At 40.7% G+C, this 23965-nt stretch overlaps 1 protein-coding gene across 1 annotated transcript in view; it reads left to right on the top strand.

Annotated features, from left to right (window-relative positions):
* SART3 (spliceosome associated factor 3, U4/U6 recycling protein) overlaps window positions 1-23965 on the top strand; it is a 48461-nt gene that overhangs the window by 3304 nt on the left and 21192 nt on the right. Inside the window, exons 2-10 of the mRNA XM_075213983.1 lie at window positions 5238-5364; window positions 11336-11440; window positions 13119-13303; window positions 13685-13790; window positions 17359-17483; window positions 17821-17976; window positions 18649-18787; window positions 19156-19263; window positions 22995-23072. Coding sequence (XP_075070084.1) covers window positions 5238-5364; window positions 11336-11440; window positions 13119-13303; window positions 13685-13790; window positions 17359-17483; window positions 17821-17976; window positions 18649-18787; window positions 19156-19263; window positions 22995-23072 — 1129 coding nt within the window. The remainder of the gene's footprint in view (window positions 1-5237; window positions 5365-11335; window positions 11441-13118; window positions 13304-13684; window positions 13791-17358; window positions 17484-17820; window positions 17977-18648; window positions 18788-19155; window positions 19264-22994; window positions 23073-23965) is intronic.

The raw sequence follows: 23965 nt of genomic DNA, 5'->3' as shown, positions 1-23965 counted from the left end.
GTAATGACCCATTGAGGCAGCCATCCCATTTTAAACCACCGTCTGTATTGATTGGACCACCAATCTTGACTGGACCTCAAATTGAAGGAAATAATTTAAGAAGCACCTAACAATCAAGGCATTGTGCCTGGTGCTCCCAGACTTCTAATAAAGTGTAAGGATTTTTGGAGCAAGATGGAGGCATTTGTGGAGGAGTTGAAATCTGTACAGGCTGATGGGAGCTGTTCATCATCATCAGCTATTTATATAGCACCACTAATTCCCTCAGTGACAGTGACACATTATGTTAAATACTGAAATATTTAAAACAATTGTGATAATTTTTTGCCTTTCACCTATTATAAGAAAGCTTACTACGTATCTCTACCATTTGGTGCTGCTGCTCTGGATGGATGGTGCTACTTGATGGATTGGAACTGGCTGAAGGCTTCATTTGTTTTTAGTATTTGCATTTTATAAAGGGTGTACATTAGACCTGTTTTTGGGGGAGTTTTCTTTTTTTTTTTTTTTTGTTATCAAAAATTATTTTTATTGGGCTATTTAAGTGGTAAGGGAAGGGATACAGAACAAAGGAAGGGAATGGCAAGGGGTACATAGTGTGGGGCAGATACAACACAAGCTGAATACAATCAGAATTGTAAGAGGCATTAACAGATAAAGATGAATAAATCGGTCAAACTTCCGGCAGATAAATACGTTGCATACTCTCGGGCCAAACTGTTGCATGTCCTATGGCACAGCTTGGGAAGATTGTACATGAGAATTCAGGATCGCAGTGACCAACCTGACTGGAGGGCCAAGCATCCTAAACCCCCCCCTCTAGCAAACTAATGCCAGGACAGCCACTTAACTATGGGTGAGGACAGCAGTGGCGCACGCAGGGGGGGTTTCTGGTTCTCCAGAAACCCCTCCCCTCTGTGAACCAGCGTACTGTACTGTCAAAGAAGCGTCCGCGGCAGTGCTGTATTGTGGTATAATACAGCACTGCTGCGGATGCTGCTTGACAGCGCCGCGACTGCTGTACAATTCAGACTTGCCGAAATGGAGCTGCTGCGCATGCGCTCTCTCGCAATAGTTTTTTTTTTCCGGGGGGGGGTCTAAATCCTGCGTTCGCCCCTGGACAGGGCCATGGAATAGGGGACCTCGTGTGTCTCCCATCTCGTAGATGAAATGGATTTTAGCTGCAATTTTGTTGATGGAGAGAGGGGAGAATTGTTTCCACTGCTGAGCAATGGCCGCTCTAGCAGCAATCATGATATGACCCCATATATATCTATGATGTTGTGATACCTGATCAGGGAATAGTTGGAGAAGGGCAATGATTGGAGACAGGGAAAGTTTTACCGACGTGACCTTTTCTGCGAGTTGAGAAACTTCAATTCAAATCGGTTGAATTATCGGGGCCAAAAGACATGAAAAATATCGCCCGCCTCTTCTTCACCACATCAGCAATGCTGAGAGTGAGAGGGACATATTTTATGGAGGCAGACAGGGGTTAAGAAGTCCTATACAGGAGCTTCATAAACATTTCCAGGTGGTTTGTGCATTTAGACATTTTGGCTAAATGATTATAAATGCAGTCCCAGTGAGTCGGGGAAAGAGCTAAATATAAATCGGATTCCTATTTTGCTTGAGAAGTATGTTTAGTCGTAATAGAGAGGGTGGAAAGGTAGTTATACCAAAATGTGGTGTCCTTTCTGCTATTGGCTCTAGCTAATTTAGAATAGAGAAATTGGTGGGGGTGGGGGGGAGGGTTACCAGGTATGCCTTACGCAGAAGGTCGGTGATCCAATGCCGCAGTCGCAGGTACTTATAAAAATCTCTGGCGGGAGGTCAAAACTATCCTGCAGCTGTGCAAAGGAGCAACGACCCTCCGCCTTTGTGGGGTTTTCTTTACACCCATCACAACTTTTATTACACCAAATGTTATTACAATCTGAAACTGTCAGTTTGAAAGCCTGTGTTGATTTGATGTGGAATGACCCTAATAGCATATTATTGGTGGGATTGGGTTTATCATGTGAGATTGGAGGGTAGAGTTGAGTGGATTCTAGTATGTTGCAAGTAGGTGAATTAGAACCCCAACCATTAATTAATACTGTAAAACATTTAAAAATGTGTTTGTAACTATTTAAAACTATTTAAAACCATAAATCCCAGCTGTTGGATTTATATTTTTTAAACCACCAGAAACTGTAAAAAGACACTCTTTTCAAAACCTCTGCTTGAAGTTAATATACATCAAAGGCTATGGATTAGAGTGTTGAACAATATACACAAAATAACTGGAGCTATTTTAGACTTTTTATTGCATTAAGTTCACAGAGCTCTTCCACTCCTTTACTGCAGGCTTCCATGTTAGGAGGGAGCTGGTTCGTTAGCAGACACACGTTAACCGATCATTTGAAACGCTAAAAGTTTAAACAAACTACCAATGTTTTCAAGAACTTCTAGGTCTAAAGTTAGGACAGAACTGAACATCCTCTCTGAATTAAAGGGCTAAAAAAAAAACCTTTTATGAAAATGGGATTGTGCGAACAAGATCCTGGCCTTTAGACTATTGGCAAAACAATTCCAAATTAATGTTTTGGCAATTAAAAACCAGAGGAGACAGTGACACTGTCTGTACATTTTGCCACCAGGAGGATAAACACTTAAGAAAAAGTTGTTTCCTCCCCTGTAAGGCATAACACTTGCACGACAAAGTTATATCAGTTTCTTTGTCTGTAGGAGAGATGTATATGGTCCCACTGAACAGGTCACTCTATTTTAAAAAAGAAAAAAGTGTGTATATATATATATATATATATATATATATATATATATATATATATATATATATTTATTAATCACACAATTTTTATTCATCCACCATCTGTGACAGTCCTCTACAGAAAAGGGGCCAGTATAGCACCTGCCCATACATCTGGTTTTCTGCTCCTCTCTGGCAATCTTGTGCTGCATTACTCCATGGCATTTCTCCAGCTGTTTCTCCACTAAACAGGTTTAGTGTCCTGACTGACATTTGTCTCATGTCATTATTACTGGTCCGATGTAGGGCCACAGCATGCGCCACTTGTTTCCACAACATGACCACTATAGAACAGGAACACCGTTGTTCTGTACTTGGGATCCTAGAGCCTATTTATGTCACAACTGCTTTACACAACCAACTATCCAGAAACTGCAGAGGCAGCTTGGATACTGGCACTATCTCAATCCATGCGGGGCATCTTTAAGCTCTAAGGAGGGAATTCAATTGTCAAGTGATATGCTGCACATATATTTGGGTAGTAAGGCACCCCAACATTGTGGATTTTCCTGCTACCTCTATGGAGTGTGAGGAGAAATCCACTATGTTACACAGCCACATAGTGCCACCATTTTGCATTGTTACGGAGGCATTCTGCAGACAATTGAATCCCCCCCCCCCCTTCTCTAAAACTCTATTGCAGATAACATTGTGTTGGATACCCACACTATGCAGGCCCCCTGTACCCAAAGACTGACGATGAGGTTCTGAGGGATAGTGATTCCTTAAAGACGGTCCTTCAGCCTATGCTGGAGACTGGAAAACAATCTTTTGCTCACATTTACCATTAGTCTAGAAAGGCTTAAAGCCTAGTAAGCCTGCCATCTTCACTCCATCTCTCTGAGACTCTTCAGCTTTCTTCATTTTGGTGGATATGCAATTCAGTCTGTTCTGTCTAAAGGAAGTACAAGTCATGGATTTGTTAGTGCTGTTTCAATGTTCCTTTCACTTCCAACACATATGTATATTCTCTGTGTGGCCACCCCATAAAAACTTCCCGTAGATCCCAACTGAGCACTTGGCAGTCTCCATTTATATCCTGCAGAAAAACTCCTCCAGATTCTTTCTTGGAAGGTGGCCTTTATGGTTGGGGTCACATCCACCATAATGGTCTCCTGACTGGAAGACTTACGTTTTGGCCTTTTCCTGGTGCTTCATTTTGTTTTCTTCATTTGATTTGCCTAAAGTGATTACTCAGTTCTTTGTAGCAAGTATATAGGGGTAAATGTATTAACTGCCGATTTCCCCCTAACTCGCCGCTATTAAAGTTTCACTGCAAAGTCGCTGAATGGTGGCGAGTTGAAAAATCGGCAGTTAATACATTTACCCCATAGTCTTTTCATCCCTGTCTCATTATTGGGAGTTAGCGCTGTACAAACTGGACGTTGTTTGGGCAGTCCATATATTTTACTTATCTATTAGGGCTCCTTTCCATAGAAGTTATGCTCTGTTTGCAATACCAGAGGTAACAGTTAAGGGTAAGGGGCATCCAAAGCATTGTTTTCTGGTTGGATTCACAATGGTTTCAACAAGACGCACTTCCTAACGGATAGGACACCGCCCTTCTGGTTGACTGTGTACTCTACCAGGTCTGTCGGCACATCATGGATATTCTATCACCAGGCCAGTGTTGCACAGGTCTGTGAGGTGGGCTACTCTACCTTGCGCATGTTAGCCATAAAGTCCTACAAGCAGTAGTACTTTAAGTTGTATGCTGCTGAGAAGCTTATGCCGCCTTTTATAACCTCACTTGGACTGCTTTATTTCTTGTTTTGTGGTTTTACCTGCTGTAAAATCCTTTACATATGGGGAAACAGACTCCTCCCGCCGCCCCCATCTGTTGCTCTCTCTCCTGTTGTTACCTTGAGTTTTCCTGGTTGAAAAGTTGCTCAGTTTGTAACTTGACTTGAAAGCCATTTAGCTTGTTATGTCAAGGAGTATGGCTTGTGCAGGAGGAGTGCTTTTTTAATATAAAGTGTTGATCCTTCTAGTGGCAGGGCTTATACACATGAGGCAACACCACTCCCACCCCCTTCATCTCCCACAATGTATTTGAAAAGGGAAGGATTGTACAGTGGAAAAATGGATTTTATGCTCTGTTACAGTACGCAGCTAATAATTTGTAGATGTACATCCATCAATCTGGCACTTGATGTTGCATGTAAATGCAGGTAACTTGTTTTATGGTCTGCTTTTCATATAAGGGGAGGTTTTGATCTCGCTGAGCAAGTATTAAAAAATGTCAGTGATTGTGCAACATAAATAGTTGCTTCAAATAAGTGTTATATAGATACATATCACATGAAAATATAATTACATTGGGTTTCAATTGAAATTTATGTATTTGCTACTTTTGGGTCTCTAATATAACCATACACCTTTTTATTTTGATGTTTTTAATTGTGCTCTGTTTCTTCTTTTCCAGCTATCTATAAATGCTTTTGACTACAACTGCCATGTTGACCTTATCAAACTATTAAGGCAGGAGGGGGAATTAGAGAGGTTAAGACGTGCCCGTCAAAAGATGAGTGAACTTTTTCCACTAACTGAAGGTATGTGTATACAACACAAATAACTTGTTATGTTTAAATTGTTCTATTGTTATACATACAGTTATGTCACTTCTAAAACATGTAGACAGTGTCTCTTTTCTATAGTGTAAAACTGATACAAGAAGTGAAAGGGGCCCTGTAGGTTCACAATGTAAAAAAAATACTTTTCTCTATGGCCAGACACATTACAGTGGTGTTCAAAATTAGATCTTACCTAATGGGATTCCAGTTATTTATGTTGGGCTTGTGACATGTTAAAATCTTTCTTGCATTAATTTCTATTACTAGCAGTCTAAGTCAGTGATGAGCAACAGGTGGCCCTGGAGGCAGGTCTGGCCCCTCGAGCCTTCATCTGCAAAGATCAGCTCCTTCCTGCTTTATTGTCGGATTTGTTTGTTATGGCTTGTAACATTTGTTTAAAATGCCTTCTAATATGTTATTACATATGTGTCCCTTTCTTTGATTAAATATGTTATTTTAACTTCTTATTGAGATTAATGGTAATGTGCAGCCCTTTTGATGCTTAAACGGCCACCTATGTGGCCACTGAAGTGTGTTGGGTTGCTTTTCACTGGATGAGCTAATAGTGGCGGCTCCCTTTTTTTATATAGCAGGTGCTCTGCTTTGTAGTACCAGTCTGTGCTGAGCACAGCAGGAGTTCCATCCCACTAAACATGCACCAGGCGTAGCTGCTGCCTGTGATTAGGTGTATCACAATTGTAGTAGCTTGCATCCTAAACAGCTTGCAAACTGTGAGTTTGAAACACAATCAGGTGAGTTAAAATACCGAAACAGGTGCATATATATTGACACTACACTTAACATCTGATACAGTGTTTGGAGTAGTGCAGTGGATGTAATGCTTTTGTTTCGCTGGAAACATTCTGGAAACTCAGCTACTGTCCAATCTGTAGGCAATTTTCATTGTTGCGGGAGGAAATGGCCAAATCGCAAGCTGAGGTATGTAGGATGTCTGTATCCTTGAGACCACCACTGCCTCAGAGAGCCCCCAGCAGACATTCTGCCTGGACTACTGTGAGCTCTGAAAGGGGGAAATATCCAGAGGGACACAGAAACATCCCGCAAACTGTGACATTGCGAAACTCATTTGCTGCTCTTGCAGGGCTGGAATGTACAAATAATATAGGAAATACAAAACATGAGGATATGCGGACTTCTACTAGCTATAGGATCAGGAAAATAAAATCTCCAAAAAGGACTACACTTCTCTTGGGGATTCCAGCATAAGAGGCATACATCTGGGAAAAGCTACTGAAGAAGAGAAACAAGTAAGGTGCTTACCTGGAGCCACAGCTCCAAGGGATAAAGAGCGCATGTTAAGAATAGTGAAAGCAGCAAGAAAAGATGGGAAGGTGGATGTCATTGTCCACCTAGGGACAAATGACCTGGCTAATGCTGAAGTCATGGCAGTAAAAGATGAATTTAGAAAGTTAGAGACTACTCTAAAGTAGGTGGCAACCACTGTAACTTTTTCAACAGTATTGTCAGTACACAGAGGGGAAAACAGAACTCCATTGCATTAGAAACTTCAATGTGTGGCTAAAGAAGTGGTGTTATGAGGAGAGATTTGGATTAATAGACCACAGTCATGCCATCTGGCAAGATGGGGGCCTGCACCCATCTTCAAGGGGAACCAGAATACTAAGTGAACAGTTTGGAAGCTCCATCAGGAACTATTTAAACTAGCAGAGGGGTCAGTGAACTAAACAGGAATAAAGCAATCTGCTCCCCTAACCAAGAGGTATAGTTTCTGCATGCTAATAGTACAGGAAACATAGCCACAGCAGCAGAAGACAATGCAGATCAAGACAAAATAAACAGAGAGAGAGAAACATAGAAGATAGGAATAGAAAATGCACAAACAAAACTATTAGTTATGTCTGCTAATGCTATAAGCTTAGGAAATAAAGTTCCAGAACTAATTGCTTTAATGACAAGGGATGATCTGGATGTTGTGGCTATTACGGAGTCATGGTGCAATGAAAATCATGATCGGTACATAGCTATATCGGGATATACTTTATTTAGGAAGGACAGAGTGGCAAGAATTGGAGGAGGGGGTAGCAATGTATGTGAAAAAAGCATAAATACTACTTTTAATACAAAGTGTTGAAGAAAAAACTGAGGCCGTTTGGGTGACCATAAAAACGGGGGATAATGCTGTTTTTTGTAGTGGGGTGATCTATAGACCACCCTGTCAGTAGGAGGAACTGGACAGAAACTTATTGCAGGACATCAATAAAATGGCATTAAAATGAGAGGTAATAATCATGGGAGACTAATCTACCTGATGTGAACTGGGTCTTTTGCAAGTTCCACTAGAAGTAGGGACATTCAGAATTCCTTGCAGGGAGCATCCCTCAAGCAAATGGTGAGGGAGCCCACTCGCAAAGGCGCAGTATTAGACTTAATTCTTACAAATGGTGACCGAATAGCTGAGGTAAATGTAGGTGAGAACCTAGGATCCAGTGATCATCAAACAGTATAGTTTTGTAGAAAAACAGACCGACCCCTACCACACAAAAACAAAAATGTTAGATTTTAAGAAGGCTGACTTTGTAGAGATGGGGAAATGTGTAAGAGACTCTTTGGCAGAGTGGAATAACTTGAAAGGAGTGCAGGAGAGGTGGGAAAAATTGAAAGTGCAATACTTAAAGCAACAGACCTTTGTATCAAAAGGGTTAAGAAAAGCACAAGGGAATGGAAGCCAGAAGGGTTTGTAAAAGAAGTAGCAAGAATTGTGAAAGGGAAAAAAAGATGGCATTCAGGAAATATAAGCAGACTCAGAATAATTAAGACAGAGGTGTATCTTGCTAGACAGAAGGAGGTTAAGAAGGTGATCAGAGGTGCAAAGGCACAATCTGAAGAGAAAATGGCCCAGTCAGTAGGTAAAGGGGGCAAAATTTTTTTTTTTTAGGTATATACGTGAAAGAAGAAAAACCAAAAGGAGGAATAATAAGACTAAAGACAGAAAATGAGAGTTGTTGAGGGAGACAAGGTAATAGCAGATCATCTTAATTATTTTTGCTCAGTGTTCACTACACAGAGCGGGGAAGGGGTCACAGTTAAGTTGCAAGTATACTCATTAAAATGAAGTAGATACAAGTACATTTACAGAGGAGAAGGTCCTAACAGCTCTCAAAACTGAAAGTGGATAAATCAATGGGGCCAGATGGGATACATCCAAGGATATTAATAGAGCTTAAGGGGGTGCTGGTAACACCATTAACAGAATTATTCAATCAGTCAGTAGCTACAGCAGTAACGCAAGAGGACTGGAAAAAAGCAAATGTAGTCCCACTGCACAAAAATGGAAGCAAGGAAGAGGCAGCAACTAAAGACCAGTGAGCCTTACATCAGAAATTAATGGAAACACTCTTAAAAGAAAGAGTTGTAGAATATCTCAAATCCAGTAACTTACAGGATCCCAAACAACATGGATTTACTGGGGGGACGTTATATCAAACAAATCTTACTGACTTTTTTTGACTGGGTGACTAAAGTAATAGATCAAGGGGGGCCATAGATGTAGCTTATCTAGATTTTAGTAAGGCTTTTGACACTGTCCCACTTTGCAGACTGTTAAATAAACTTGAAAGCTTGGGATTGGATTCTAAGACTGTTGAATGGATAAGATCTTGGTGGCAGGATAGACAACAGAGAGTTATAGTAAATGGAGTGCATTCACATGAGGGAAAGGTTACCAGTGAAGTACCCCAAGGATCTGTACTTGGGCCAGTGCTTTTTAATATATTTTTATTGGAGACATTGCAAATGGTATTAAAGGGGAAGTATGCCTTTTTGCAGATGACACAAAGATTTGCAACAGGGTAGACACACCAGGAGGGGTTAAACAAATGATTGATGATCTAGGTAGATTAGAGGAATGGTCAAGAGAGTTTCATGCCAAAAAAATGTAAAATCATGCACTTGGGTCTCAAAAATCCAAAAGCTATATATAGTATTAATGGCATAATAATGGAAACTGCTGAAGAGGAAAGGGACTAAAGGCACTATTTCAAGTGACTTAAAGGCACTTAAGCAATGTAACAGAGCAATGAGGAAGGCAAGTCAAATGCTTTGTTGCATAGGGAGATGAATCTGTAGCAGAAAGAAAGAAGTAATAATGCCAGTGTATAGGTCATTGGTACGGCCTCATCTAGAATACTGTGTTCAATTCTGGAGGCCGTATCTCCAGAAGGATATAAATACATTCAAGACTGTACAAAGAAGTGCAACTAAAATGGTGCATGGCCTACAGCACAAAACTTACCCAGAAAGACTAAAAGAACTTTATATGTATAGTTTGGAACAGAGAAGAAAAAGGGTGGACATGATAGAAACTTTCAAATATATCAAGGGTGTGAACAAAGTACGGGAGGGCAACATTCTTCAAAGGAAGAGAAGTACTAGAACACAAGGACATGCACTGAAATTGGAGGGAAGTAGGTTCAGAGGAAATTTGAGGGGAAAACTGCTTCACAGAAATGGTAGTGGATAAGTGGAATAACCTCCCACCAGAGGTGGTAAAGGCAAATACTGTAGAGCAGTTTAAACATGCTTGGGATAAACATACGAGTATCCTTATAAAGAATACATGATCAAATAGGGTTAACGTACCATAGGTTAATAAAAAAAAAATGGGCAGACTAGATGGGCCAAGCGGTTCTTATCTGCTGTCAAATTCTATGTTTCTAATGATTGTTTCTTCCCAGTTGCAACGTGCAAGCTGCTAGTCTCCTATACATACCAATGGAGCATGCTGCTACTGCCAGATCTGTAGTCCGTCTGCTCTGACTATATGATCCTCTCTTTCAGGTGTGGGCATATGGTAAAAAGACAGGACGGGGCAGCATAGCTAGAGAAAATAAAGAACAATTGAAATATACTATAAACAAAAGGATATGTGTGCCCAGTGGCCTAAACTGTTCCAGCACCTGGCCTTTATTTTATTGTTTCCAGCAAACACTTCAGCAGGGCTGCAGACCCCTGGTTAGTGATGATTAGGAGGTTTTCAAAGACAAGCAGAATAAAATACGCAAGTCTTAACAACCAGTGTTAATTTATTACTCCATGCATTATATATAATTACTGAAGTCTGAGTCCTCCCATTCTCGTCTAAATCAGCGCTCCAGTGTGGGAAATCCGTTAGTACTGCTGCAGGTAGTGACCGTGGACCTGTGCAACTACTGGCGGAATTAACAGCACCTTCTCTGCATAGACTGCAGTAGACACAGCCACTGCTCTGGAGTGCAGACTCCTCTACCCCTTCAGTAGAGATTCAGATTCGTTCTATTTAGCGATCTATACCGGCTCTGGGGCTGGCAGGACTGATCCTCAGGCTGGTACTGGGGTCAGGTAAGGGGCTGATTTATCAGTCCTCTGACTAGGCACGATTACTGGATTTGAATCCTGTCAGCAGTAACTCTAATGCTTGACCTGGACTTTCTCAGCAGGAATAATTTCCATCCTGGAGAATGGTCCCTTCATCCAGAAGTATTTCTACAAGTAGTGTAGAGGTGGAGTCAACCAGATGTCAATATGATGGCATCTTGGTTAAGACCACTATTTAAGAACAAGGACATAATGAAGTCTGTGGTTAGTGCCATGTCTCTTTTGTGGAACGTTCCACTGGTTAACCTCTTTGCTCTGGTAGTGATGTTAACAAGGATTGTAAAAAAGAAGTTGAAAAGGGAAAGTGTTCAGGCGATCCTTCTAGCAAGAGATTAGCCAAGAAGGTCTTAGAACACAGAGAGTCTAAAGATGGAAAAAGGCCCATTGACAGGACATCTTAACTCAAGGTCAAAAATTTTGGAGGTAGGTGGCCTGAGGCAGCTTGTCAGCCGAGATCCCCCTCCAGTTGTCAAAATTGTTGTAAATTTCAGTAGGCAACAAGGCACAGCACGTTCCTCGAGTGTATAACTGTATTGTGTATTCCTTTCTTCTGTAGAGATCTGGCTGGACTGGTTGAAGGATGAGATGAAAATTGAAGGAGAAGATTTCAGTCGAGAAGCTGTTTATGATCTGTTTGAGAAAGCCATCAAAGATTATATCTGTAAGGCGCTATTGTCATTGTGTGTTATGACCTTTACTCGTACAATGCTCCCTCTTTATAAAAACGTACTAGCATGTAAATTCTCTGCAAAAAATAAAAAGTACATTAAAATGTCACCCTCTTTATAAGGCCTCACTTAATATCATGCCAGGTTTGGCCTTTATTTTTAGATGGCAGTATAAAGAGGGTGCAATGCATTAAAAATTTTTTAGAATTATTGCAAACTTCAACATTAACCACAAACCTATATATTTCCTTAACAATGGCATTGAAATATTATCATGAACACTGGCAATGGATAAAAGGAAGATGGATGTTTGTGAACCTATTAGTAAATTAGCAAAGAGCGACATAAGTAGGGGAAAAGGAAAAGGAATGAATAGTAGGTCCCTAGCTGAGGAAAATGAATAGGATTTGTACCATGAAGTATTATGCCATATGTCATAAGGCTGTGCTTTGTAAAGGATTGGCAGCAGAATAAGGTTGAATGTCTCAACTTTGCTTCATAAAGAGGTGCTTTGGACACCACAATCTTCCTGCACCAGTTTGCCGGGAGTCTCCCATTTACTTTTCAGATGCATAATTTGGCTATATGCTGACTTTTCATGTCTTGCTTGCGTTACACATGAACATATTTAAGTTGACTGAACTGAAGTAATCTGTACCGCTGTTAACTTTATAATGTTTTGATTGGCTCCAGATGCCTCCTACTTAATCTCCTGCAAATGTACATGAACACAGTTTTGAAGAGCAAATCAAGCGTACCTACAGAAAAAAATAAAATAAACTACAATCAGACAGAAAAGGAGAGATGCTCTCGAAATGTACCCTGTTTGACAACTACTGGAAAATGTCTTGTTTTTATTTGTCAGGGTTTTGTTTTTGTTTTTCTTAATAAAACATTACTGATAGTTGACATGTTTATTGACACATTATTTCTTTAATTCTACAATGTTTCAAAAAAAATAAACAAGTAGCATCTAAGGAAAAGTAGGACAGGAGCAGAATTCATAACCCATATTGAGCCCAAATCCACTGGTGCACTTAATTATTGCTAGTTTGGAAAATTTATTTTCCATTTCAAATAAAAATTTAGTTTATAGATTGTCGTCATCCCCCCCCCCACCCCCCAATTGTATGTTGTTTACGCAGGTTGGGTACATTTCTAAAGATAAAATCAACCCCGATAGTAGTATGCCCAACTTGAATACTCTGAAGCTGACCTGCCCGATTGAACTGTAATTGCGACTGCTAAAATAAAATGTTTTTTGTTTTTTTTAGAAACACTTCTACATTGTACAGTCGTCACTTTCTTGTATACCCCCTTAACAGCAGTACTAGTAGTGTCGCGTTTTACAGTGAAGTCATTTACTAGTGCCGGGATCTCGCATAGTCACTGTTATGAAACATCATTTTATTTTCACAGTCGCATTTAGAGTTCAGGCATGTCGGCTTCGGAGTGTTCCAGTCTGGTGTACTACTGTCGGGGTTGCTTTCATCGTTCTAGCGAGTACCACCGGTTTAAGCATCCATTAACAATATAACATTTGATGTCTTAAGCTGGTCATATGCTTCATATATTGTTTTTATTAACCCTGTATATTAATATTGTGCAAATAAAAATGAGATGCAGAAAGTCCAACGTTATGTATTAACTGAACTGTGGGTTTTTATTTAGGTCCAGAAATTTGGCTGGAATATGCACAGTATTCTATTGGAGGGATGGGTGAAGAGGGTGGCATTGCCAAGGTCCGCTCTATATTTGAGAGAGCTTTAACTGCAGTTGGACTCCATATGACAAAAGGATCAACTATATGGGATGCCTACAGGGAATTTGAGAATGCAATACTGGGAACTATACAGGTAAGGTTTGTATTTGTTTTAATAACCAAAATATATTGTATGGTGTTTTATGGCCCTGTAATATCATTCCATTTGGAACCAGCACAATACAGTGTTTGTCAACAGGCCATACAAGTAATACAGTGGGTTAGTCATGTGTTTCTTACCTTGATGATAAAAAAATCATTGAGTGGACAATCTGCTCTCTTATATTCTTCCTGCGACGACTAATTTGTTGTGACATTCACTCTATTTTTTTTTTTTGTGTGTGGATGGGTGACAAAATGGACTAACTGTAAGCTCAAATGGGGCTTGGATGATATGAATGATTATATAGTCTAAATATTTAATAATTTGTGGTTTGATAAAGAATCTGATTTACGTACTTGTTTGTGTTTTTAGCCATTGCCTGGTACGGTTCCTTCCGCAGAACAACAACAGATGCTGAACGCCCAACTTGAGAGGATCCACACACTCTTCAAACGCCAGCTGGGTGTTCCCCTTCTAGGTAGGTCCAGAACTTTTACATACTGGAGTGAAAAAGTCTATGTTTACAATGTTATTTTCGGTATTTGCTCTAGAAGAATATAAAGCTTAGAGTTGTGTTTATTAATAATGAGGTTGTTATTATTATGAAAGTAAAATTGGTTTATTTTATAAATGGCCGTTGAGGGGGAAGATCCTTTTTGGTCAAATATTGGACACAATTATTACTTAACCCACTGGTGACAAGCCCTTTCTTTCTGGTAAATCCTTCCAGAGATTTCAGGGTCTTTGGTTCTCAGGGAAAAGAAGAGGTCCTCATAAGGTGCCCACTCATTTGCCCTGCATGGTGGCAACCAGATAAACAAGCAGGCTTGGTCAGGCAAGCGTCCTGCTCCCAAGCGTTCTGATAAACAGTGCATTACAGGTCCAGTGGATGAGATACCAAGTGGTTACATCTTGAATCTCTTGGAGCCTGTACCAAGTAGTTTTTCTTCATAACTCTTCTGAGAGACATTACCAAGAGCTTGGCTCTACAGGAAGGCATCTAGTCCCTAGTTTCCTTGGGAGTGATTGTCTCAGTCCCGAAATAGCAATAAGGGTTAGGCTTTTACTCAAATCTTCTTCAAAAACTGGAGTTGACGTTTCGGCCCATCTTGAACCTGAAATCCCTAAATACTCCTGCTCGTGGACAGGTTAAAAATAGGAGACTTTAAGATACATCATCAGTGGTATGGAGCAAGACCAATCTCTCTCCTCCATGATCTTAAAAGATTCATATCTCCATGTCCCAATCTGTGAATGGCACAACCTTTTCATAATTGGGATAGCGGATGTCCATTTTCAATTCGGAGCACTGCCCTTTGTTCTGGCCACAGCATCACTTGTATTCACCAAAATTTTTGGCGCCCACGGCAGCCCTCTTAAGATCAGGACGGGTAACTGTTGTGCCATACATGGATATTCTGATAAAGGTGGGATCTGCATATATTCTTCTGACCCATTTGTGGATAACCGCTGAGATGTTAGAGTCCTATAGCCCGGTGATAAACCTTTCAGAAATCCGACCTTGTTTCAGCCCTGGCCATGAATTTCTGGTTCTCCTCTTTGACACCAGGAGTCAGTCTTTTACCAGAATACAAGATCATAGCTGTACAAAAGCAGGTGAAATCTATTTTGGCAATAAAGCGGATATCTTCTTTCGAAGATGTGCACTTCACACACTTTCACTCAAGAACCTTTCAACTGAATTCTAATTCAGGTGGACAAGGTCAAACCCTAATTTGGCTCAGGTTTCACTCATTTCTCGATCACTCATTTCTCTGGTGACCGAGAAAGGAAAATTTTGTCAAGAGTCGTCCCTTCACCATGTGGGACTGGGCCATAGTGACTCTCAGATGCCAGCCTTCTGCAGTGGGGAGAGGCGAGTCAGAATCTCCAGCTACAGGGACTATGGTTTCAGAAGGAGGAATGCTCTGTTCCAGACTCCTGTCTCTCCTAAGATGAAGGCTATTTAAATCCTGCAGGACAATACCATAGCATTGGTGTACCTAAATCTTCTGGGTGCACCAAGAGGCCCCTAGTGCTGAATTTGTCCACCAGGATTATGCACTGGGCAGAATGGTATGTTCTAGCCATCTCCATGGTATTCATCCCGGGAGTGGAAAATTTTGCGGTTTACTAGCTGAGCAGGAATGCCATTCATCCAGGGCGTGGCTTCTCCACCCCAAATATCTTTCAATATACCGTGCAGAAGTGGGGTCAGCCAGGGGTTGATATAATGACCTTTCAGGTGAACCACAAGGTGGAACTATCTGATTTGTCTTTTCACCTCTGAAAAGCATTCTACCTCAACAAAGGAAGGCCAATGGAGGGGGTGTCCCAGTAACTTTAGTGGTACCAAATCAGCCGAGAAGATCTTTGTGCGCCGACATTTTAAGCATGGCGACAAAACCATCATGTGTAGATCTATGTCAGGACCCTTTTTACCACCAAGATGCTTTAACGGCATAGCTGTTGAAGCCATTATCCTTAGGCCAAAGCGTTTGGAGGTCATTGTGGAAAGCTTAAGTTTCTTGAAATTTAAGGTAAAGGTGTGCATACTTCTTTAACTTGGCGCACCTTTTGTCACTCTTGCAGACTGGTCTGGACAGCGACCTTAGACCAACTTTCCTTCTGATCCAGGATTCAGCCCTGTTGTCTTTTCAGAAGCAACTGGCTATTATTTCTGTAAATTCAGACATTCTTGCAAGGTGTTCTACATGATCAGCTGATTAGCTCCTTGGGACCTAGTCTGGACCATTTAGTTATGCAGCACCGCCTTTTAAGCCTTTTAAATTTTTGTGACTTTCCAAGGAAGGAGTTTGAAAACATTCTTACTGGTCGTTGCTTCAGCAAACAACCCTTCCAGCCCAAAGTAGAGTCTAAATTTCACTTGATCCAGGACATTGCTATCCCTACTATAGGACTACACTCTTCCTCAAGAGGTGAGTCTCTAGTTGTTAGATGTGGTCAGAGCCTTGAAGAGCTATGTAAATCAAACTTCATTCTTGCCGATAGCCTTCTGGTTCTTTATAACGCACAGAAGGGAGGCAGGCCTGCAACAAAAGAAACCGTTACCAGATGCTTTAAGGCTACGATTCAGCAGGCCTATATTTCCACAGGGAAGTCAGTATCTGATAACATCGCAACCTATTGTACCAGATTGGTGACCTCTTTCAGATTTGCACGGCATGAGGCCATGATTGAGCAGTTGTGTCAGGCAGGCGGCAACCTGGTTCTCCCTCCATACTTTTACAACATTCTACTGGGTCAACGTACTTGTATCAAAAGAAGCTAGCTTTGGACAGAAAGTGTTGCGGGCAGCTTTGGAACATCCCCAGAGAAGCAGTGTCCGCCAGTGTGGAAGAAAAAGATTTCTCTTATGTTAAATCCATTTATTTGCTTCTATTAGGGGAACACTGCACTCCTACCTCTTTTACACTCTGTTGTATGGTTCAGAGTTTGATTCTACTGTTCTGTCCAATGGAACTTATTTTTTTTGCTTTGCTTTTAAAGTAACAAATTGGAGTAGTGTAGAAGGGTATGAGCTTTGCCTACTCCAGCACAAGCCCTCTATATCTCAAGGTAGCAGAGTTCCACAAATTGAATCAGAAAAATGGATTTAACAAAGGTATAAAAATCCTCTGTGGTATGTGTAACATCTCCATGAAGGGCCAGGACCTTATCTATGTGGAAAGGTAATATGTTTTGGCCTAAAGTATACCAATTGCCTTACACATAGTGTACACAGCCATTTTTAATGCAACCTAACTGTTAATTGTGTGCCTTAGTGACAGCAGATGAACAATTGTCAATCCGGTCTGCCCGTTGTAGTTAGTAGCTGTGTAAATTGTATATTTTATACTTTTATTTGTATAACAATCTTAGCATAATGTAAAACTTAGACATTTCCAGAAAGTGTTAATACAAACTGACTTGATATGAGAAAGGGACGTAGGCTGCTCTGTACAATCCTTTTGTTTTGAACAGTTTGTACTGCAGATAGTTAATATATGTATTGACTTATGTTTTCTGGCCTTTATGCTTGATAGAGATGGATTCTACCTATGGAGAGTATGAGGAGTGGTCAGAAGAACCCATTCAGAATTCTGTCACACAGAATTATAAGAAAGCTTTACAGCAAGTGGAGAAGTACAAGCCTTACGAGGAGGCACTGGTGAGATCCGTAAACGATTTTCGTGCATGTCAAATTTCAGCATGAGTTTTAGGGGTGTCCAATTAGAATAAAAATTGGTACAGACTGAATATGTACAGTCAACAGGGTTTGATGTGAAAAGTTGGGATCTGTTCCTTTCAGCACTGCCCCTCTTCTTTATTAGCACTCCCACCTTAGGTGCCTCTTATTTTCTAATTTGGGCAATTTACATTTTGGGCGCACATGATAAATTTTCCTTTCTGTGCACAGTATGCATTTCAGCTACACTCTTCTGGCTTTGTTCTGTGTTATTTGTTCCTGTCCTTAACAGCTAACTTTCCATCTTATATTCCATTAGCTGGCTGCTGAAACACCAAAATTGGCAGAATACCAAGCTTATATTGACTTGGAAATGAAAGCAGGAGACCCAGCTCGTATCCAGCTTATTTTTGAACGTGCCTTGGCTGAAAACTGTTTGGTGCCAGATCTTTGGGCAAGATACACCCAGTATCTCGTGAGTATCTGGTTTGAAGTTCAATAGTTTGAAGGACAACATTGTACAATGTTGAATAACTGTCGGAAACCAATTGTATTTAGAATAGTTTTTAACCTACTATGAAAAGAAGGGTTTTTGAAAATATAAATTGTTGTTCCATGTATCATCAGTGAAATCTGTCACAATAGTTTTTCTTTTGCTTAGCAAAATGTAGGTTTAATAAATATAAATATATTTAAACCGGTGGACAATTCATCTAGATGCACTTCTAGAGATCATCATCATTTATTTATATAGCACCACTAATTCTGCAGCGCTGTACAGAGAACTCATTCACATCAGTCCCTGCCCCATTGGAGCTTACAGTCTAAATTCCTTAACACACACAGAAACACACACACAGAAACACAGACTAGGGTCAATTTAGAGTGTGGGAGAAAACCGGAGTACCTGGAGGAAACCCACGCAAACAGGGGGAGAACATACAAACTCCACACAGATAAGGCCATGGTTGGGAATTGAACTCATGACCCCAGTGCTGTGAGGCAGAAGTGCTAACCACTAAGCCACCCTGCTGCCTAGAGATTTATATTGTCTGTTCATAACATTGTATTTGAATTGAATCTGAGGTTTCTTCGGTTGAAAGAAAAATTATATAATTATACTGTATTCGCCTCCTTATCGCCTTAGGACAGACAGCTGAAGGTGAAAGAAATGGTGCTTGGTGCTCATGACCGAGCTGCTAGAAATTGCCCGTGGACAGTGGGTCTATGGAAGAGGTATATACTAGCAATGGAGCGTCATTGTGTAGATCACAGCACTGTAACTGGTAAGTGAAGGACTTTTAATAGGTGAATCACTGGTAACTGTTGAGTTAAAAGTTTAGAGGCCATTTTTAAAACTTGATAGGTAATTTCAATGTGATGGACCTTGTAAGGGCCTGTCCTTGTCTTCTGAACCAGCAGAGCCCTTGTGTTGCTCCATTTGTTTTCTAAGCTGCTTTAGTCCTTCTAAGTAAAGCACAAGGCTCCTACACCAGCATCTTGAACTGGTCTGTAAGGTTGTGTCTTAATCCTACACAACATTTTTCAGAAAATATTAAATAATTAACATCTTATTTATTCAAGGGGATTTGCAGGTGGTTTATGCAATATATCATTTTATAAAGTATACTAAAAATATTTTTTTCTTTCGTAGAAACGTTTGAAAAGGCTCTGAATGCTGGATTCATCCAAGCCACAGATTATGTGGAGATTTGGCAGTCATATTTGGATTATCTCAGAAGAAGAGTGGACTTCACAAAAGGTAACTACTACATGTCCAAAAGCATATGTGGGTGGATCCTGTAGAAATAACTTATTGTAGAATTTATCTCATTTAGTGGCGCAGGCGCCTCTGTATATCATTGCAAATGTACTGTTCTTTGTTTTTTTTATAGTGTCTTGCATTGCTGTATTAGAAATGGATTAATTTCTGAATTGGTAGCTATTTTCTGGAGGAAATTTATCTTGTAACTTCGAGAGGAAATCCTAAATTAAGTGAATTAATTATTTTCATGTGAAGTGACCTGAAGGCACAGCAGGAGGTCTTTACCTTTCAGTCCTGTGTAGGTTTTCTTCCTGTATCTTATAATCTGTTTGAACAATATAGACTCAGAATACAGATACAAGATTAGACAATTTATTACATCCTACATGGTAAACATTCAATGTAAAAAGGTGTTAAACCTCTCTAGGCTGATTTATGTGCAGGCTGCATGAAGCAATCTTGATTGGTTAAAGGGGCAGGAGGCTTGATTACCTCCTGCCAGAGTATGCGTGCAAAACTGAATATAAAGTGCTATGTTTTACCATGTAATGTATTATTCTACCTGTAACTTCTGGAAAAATCGCTAGTATCATAAACTGGTGTGTAACTGTCCTTTTTAGGACTTCCTGAGCTAGTAAACATCAGTGCTTACGGATCCTGCTTTGAAGCCTTCTTACCTGCTGTAATTCCTGTGACCTACAGATTAGATCAATCTAATCCCTTATCTGACTGTTCTGAGGTTGGGATCCAGCATTCAGCGCCAACCTTCTGTCCGTTACCCCGCAGCTCTGACCAGTGTGATAGGTCAGGGGGAACTATCCACAGCAACCCTGCTCTAAAGGAATAGGTCAGGTGTACCAGCTCAGGTGCTCAGCAAGGGGGTACACTAGCAGCGAGAGTTACCCAGAAGGAAGCGGTTCTAGGTGCCGCTAACGAGCCCTTTGTGGCAGCAGAAGCCCCGCCTACTGTGTTTCGAGTGGTGCAATTTGTGGTAAAGAAAGGGGACGGTGGAAAGGCAAGCCCAACCAGTCCCCAGCAGCACGGACATGGTGGCTTAGAAGATCCATCCTGTCACAGCATGTCTTGATGCAGTGCAGTTCTGTTTCCCTCTGACTTTTATAGGATTAAATTCAGACCGAAATAAGATAAGGCTCGGCACTGACAAAAACTATCCCCTACAAACCTTTGATCACCTGCTCCTCACATTTTTTTCCCAATATTTATACGAGCAGTGTGTTGGGTAAGAGATTCCTGAGATGGCAGTCCATGACACTGCGGAGCCCTGTCTTTGCGTGGCAGACAAAACAATCTCTTTCTTTTCCCACTTCTTCTCAATTGGAAGATTTGCTGGGTGAGCCTTGGTCTTCACTAGATCGTAAGTTTGTTGGCAGGGAGACCGTCTTCCGAACGGCTTCCCTGGTGGACAAATTCAGAGAGCTACGGATTTATTAGGGGAGGCAGCCCTGGAAATGGAACTGATAGGGGCACGAATATCTGCCTCTGCAGTTTTGGCTCCTCTTTCTCTCTGGCTTAAGTCCTGGGAGGATGATGTTGAGTCTCAAGAGTCTTTTTAGACTCAACAATTCCCTTTTCTGGGGGTGTTTTGCTTGAGCCTCAGTTTGACACAATTATCAGTCAAGCAACGGAAGGAAAGAGCACTTTTCTTCCTGTCAATGCTCCCAAACAAAGAATGTCCAGGTTCTGGTCTTTCGATGTTGAGGCAGATCTCGAGGTGAATTCTACTTGGGTCAGTCCTCAAAAGGCCAGTTGTGACCTGACTCTCAACTTTAGAAAGTCAAAGTTGAACCCAACGGATGGTGTGTTTGGGGCTTTTATTCAACACCCAACAGCGGGTGTTCTTACCTCCGCACAAGATTCTGGCCATGCAGAAGATGGTGAGATCCTTGTTGGCTGCCAAACAGACCTTTGTGCATTTTGTCATGAAAGTTCTGAGCAAGATGGTATCTACTTTCGAGACAGTCCTATTGTCCTTTTACATTCTAGGGGTGGAGAACTGGGAAGTGACCCAAAGTCACTTTGGTCAGGAAACGCGTTTGGTTATGAGGAGAGTTTATTTTAATACGGAATACTTTATACACTGTATTCGGTAAGCTGCAGACTGTCAACGTTGTCATCGGTTTTCCTTTATGATCTACACTGTGAACATACTTCTGAAGATTCCAACTAATTATTGCCTCGGGATTCCGATGGAGACTGATTTTGGCTGCAATTTGTTAATGCTGTCGTCAGGTTTGTGATGAGCCTGACTGTGGTAGTTGATTTTCTTATGAAGAAATCCTAGCAACATTTCCTTTGGATATCCAGTAAAATTATCTGTGAGAATTATTATCCTTAAGTTTATTGGTGAGCCCGCACAGTTCTGACTGTAGAAAGAATTGTTTCCGTTTAGCCACATTTTTTCCGTATCTCTGTTTTGCCTATTTAGATTTCAATATTATTCCTGAGCACCTAACCGATCAATCTTCTTGTTCTAGGCATTTTGAACTTGAGCTCCGTATAAATGATCCCCACTTGATTTTTTTGGGTGCTTTTGTTAATTAGAGATTATTGCAATTATAGAATATATGTATTTGAGTAATACATGTATTTTAGTGAATACCATGATTATTGCATGTTAATTCTGCAATGAGCATATTTAGAATTCCTGCTTTTAGCTCTGTTTTCTTTTCGATTATCATTTGTGAAGAACTGTGAGGCTTTCCTTCTCAGTCAGAAAAACCTTGATTCAGCAGAATAGTCTCTGCATCTGGAAGTCTTTGAGGAGCTTGTCAGCCACTGGGAACGGTCTGACCTTATGGCTTCAAGACTAAACCACAAGGTTCCACTTCAGCGTGCCTGCTTGCGGAATCCGCAGGCGTTTCAGTTGGAAGCATTGGTGTTTCCCTTGCCAGTTACTCTTGGTTATCTTCTCCTTCCTCCGTTCTTCTTTCTAAGGCTTTGATTAATAAATTTGCAGTTAGTGGTTTGTGTGGAACTGTACCCTGTATTAAGTTTACTTCTCAACGTATGATTCTCTGCACCCCTTGGCTGATGCAATTTATACTGGCTGATAAATCTCTCTTTTTATTTATTTATTTTTTCTATCTTTCTGAAGCCAAATGGAGGGAATATATTTTTCCACCCTGGGATGATGTTACTTTTTTTTCTACTTTTGTTTTTTTGTACATCTCCTCTTCCTCATTGCTATGCAAAATGCAGCCTGGTTGGTGGGGGGAGTTTAGCAGGGATAGTTGGAGCCTGTTGTACAAGGGTCCTGCCTTCTGTGGGTGTCTCTGTCTTGCATTTGGCCTTGGAGAAAATAATATATCCTGTTTTTGTTAGAGAGCAGAAGGCTATAGGGCATATTCAATTAGCTTTCCGGTTTGCGGGATCGCGCCGGAACGGCCCGCAAAGTCAGTAACGCGCGTTACTGTGAAACATGCGCAGTATTGCCGGTAATACGGTACCGCAATAACGCGGATTTTCGTACGCAACCCTATGGGCTGCGAACGAAAATCCATGTTATTGCGGTACCGTGGATTGACTTTGCGGGCCGTTCTGGCGCGATCCCGCGAACCGGAAAGCTAATTGAATATGACCCCCAGTGTCATAAAGCGAGCAATAGATGGTGGAGGAACAGCTTGGTGTATGTTGACCTTCCACAAACATCTGTTGGCATGGGGGTCTGTATTTATTGTCCTCTCTAAGCTGATTATATCACTTTTCAGATTCCAGTAAAGAGCTTGAAGAGCTTCGAGCTGCATTTCTTCGAGCACTTGACTACCTTAAGCAAGAAGTGGAAGAAAGTAAGTACTGATATGGGGAAGTTGGATTTTGTAAAACTCCTTTACTGATTCTAACACTGCACAAACTCGTACTAATTTATTTGATTGTTGTTGCTGTGCATATAACAATTCGTGTTATTTCCATCCCTCACTAGTTCACCAAACAGTAGTTTGGGAGCTTTGGCAATGTTTAGAAGATGCAAAGACTACCTAAGCCTATGATGTCAACTTGTGTCCACCTTTGCAAGTTTGCAATCTGAGCTCTACCACAAATTGGTTAATCTAGTGATCAATTAAATGAGGAAGCAAAGTGTTCATGTCACAAATTACATTTTTATATTGTTTATTATTACTCTCTATTAACTTTGTAGAGGAAGGTGTTTAAAAGCCAATTACACTGTATTATCATAGAGAGATCCTGACTTGTAGAGCAAACCACAGTAAAGCTCAATGATTGTCCCACCACCAGTTGTCACAGACACAATTACATTTATGTTTCAGCATGTGACTTTGACATGTAATTTTGTCAGTGGGCTGAAATGATGTCTGTATCTAGGCCAGATTTCATTAAGGGTTCTTCCTGGCACTCTGGGACCCAACTGCTCTGCATTCTCCTCTGAAAAAGTGTTTGCAGCAATTGATATGGGAAAAGTTTTTATATCTGTTTAATAATTAAATATGATGCTTGGTGGAGTAAATCTCTGTGCTGTTACTGCCACAATTAAATTCCTCCTCCTCATTTTCAAACAAAAGTTATACTTATCTAGGACGAAGAAATGCTTACTGTTTTAGTGAAAATACATGAGCCACGGTCGTGATCTTGCTTGTGCTCATTAACACATCACACACCTCGACGTTATTCTGTAATGTTACATTCTTTCAAGTGTGAAATTGATACTTTGTAACTGCGCAAG

Source organism: Mixophyes fleayi, chromosome 1, assembly GCF_038048845.1.
Source record: "Mixophyes fleayi isolate aMixFle1 chromosome 1, aMixFle1.hap1, whole genome shotgun sequence".
Classification (NCBI taxonomy): Eukaryota; Metazoa; Chordata; class Amphibia; order Anura; family Limnodynastidae; genus Mixophyes; species Mixophyes fleayi.
This window is presented reverse-complemented; position numbering and strand designations above follow the sequence as displayed.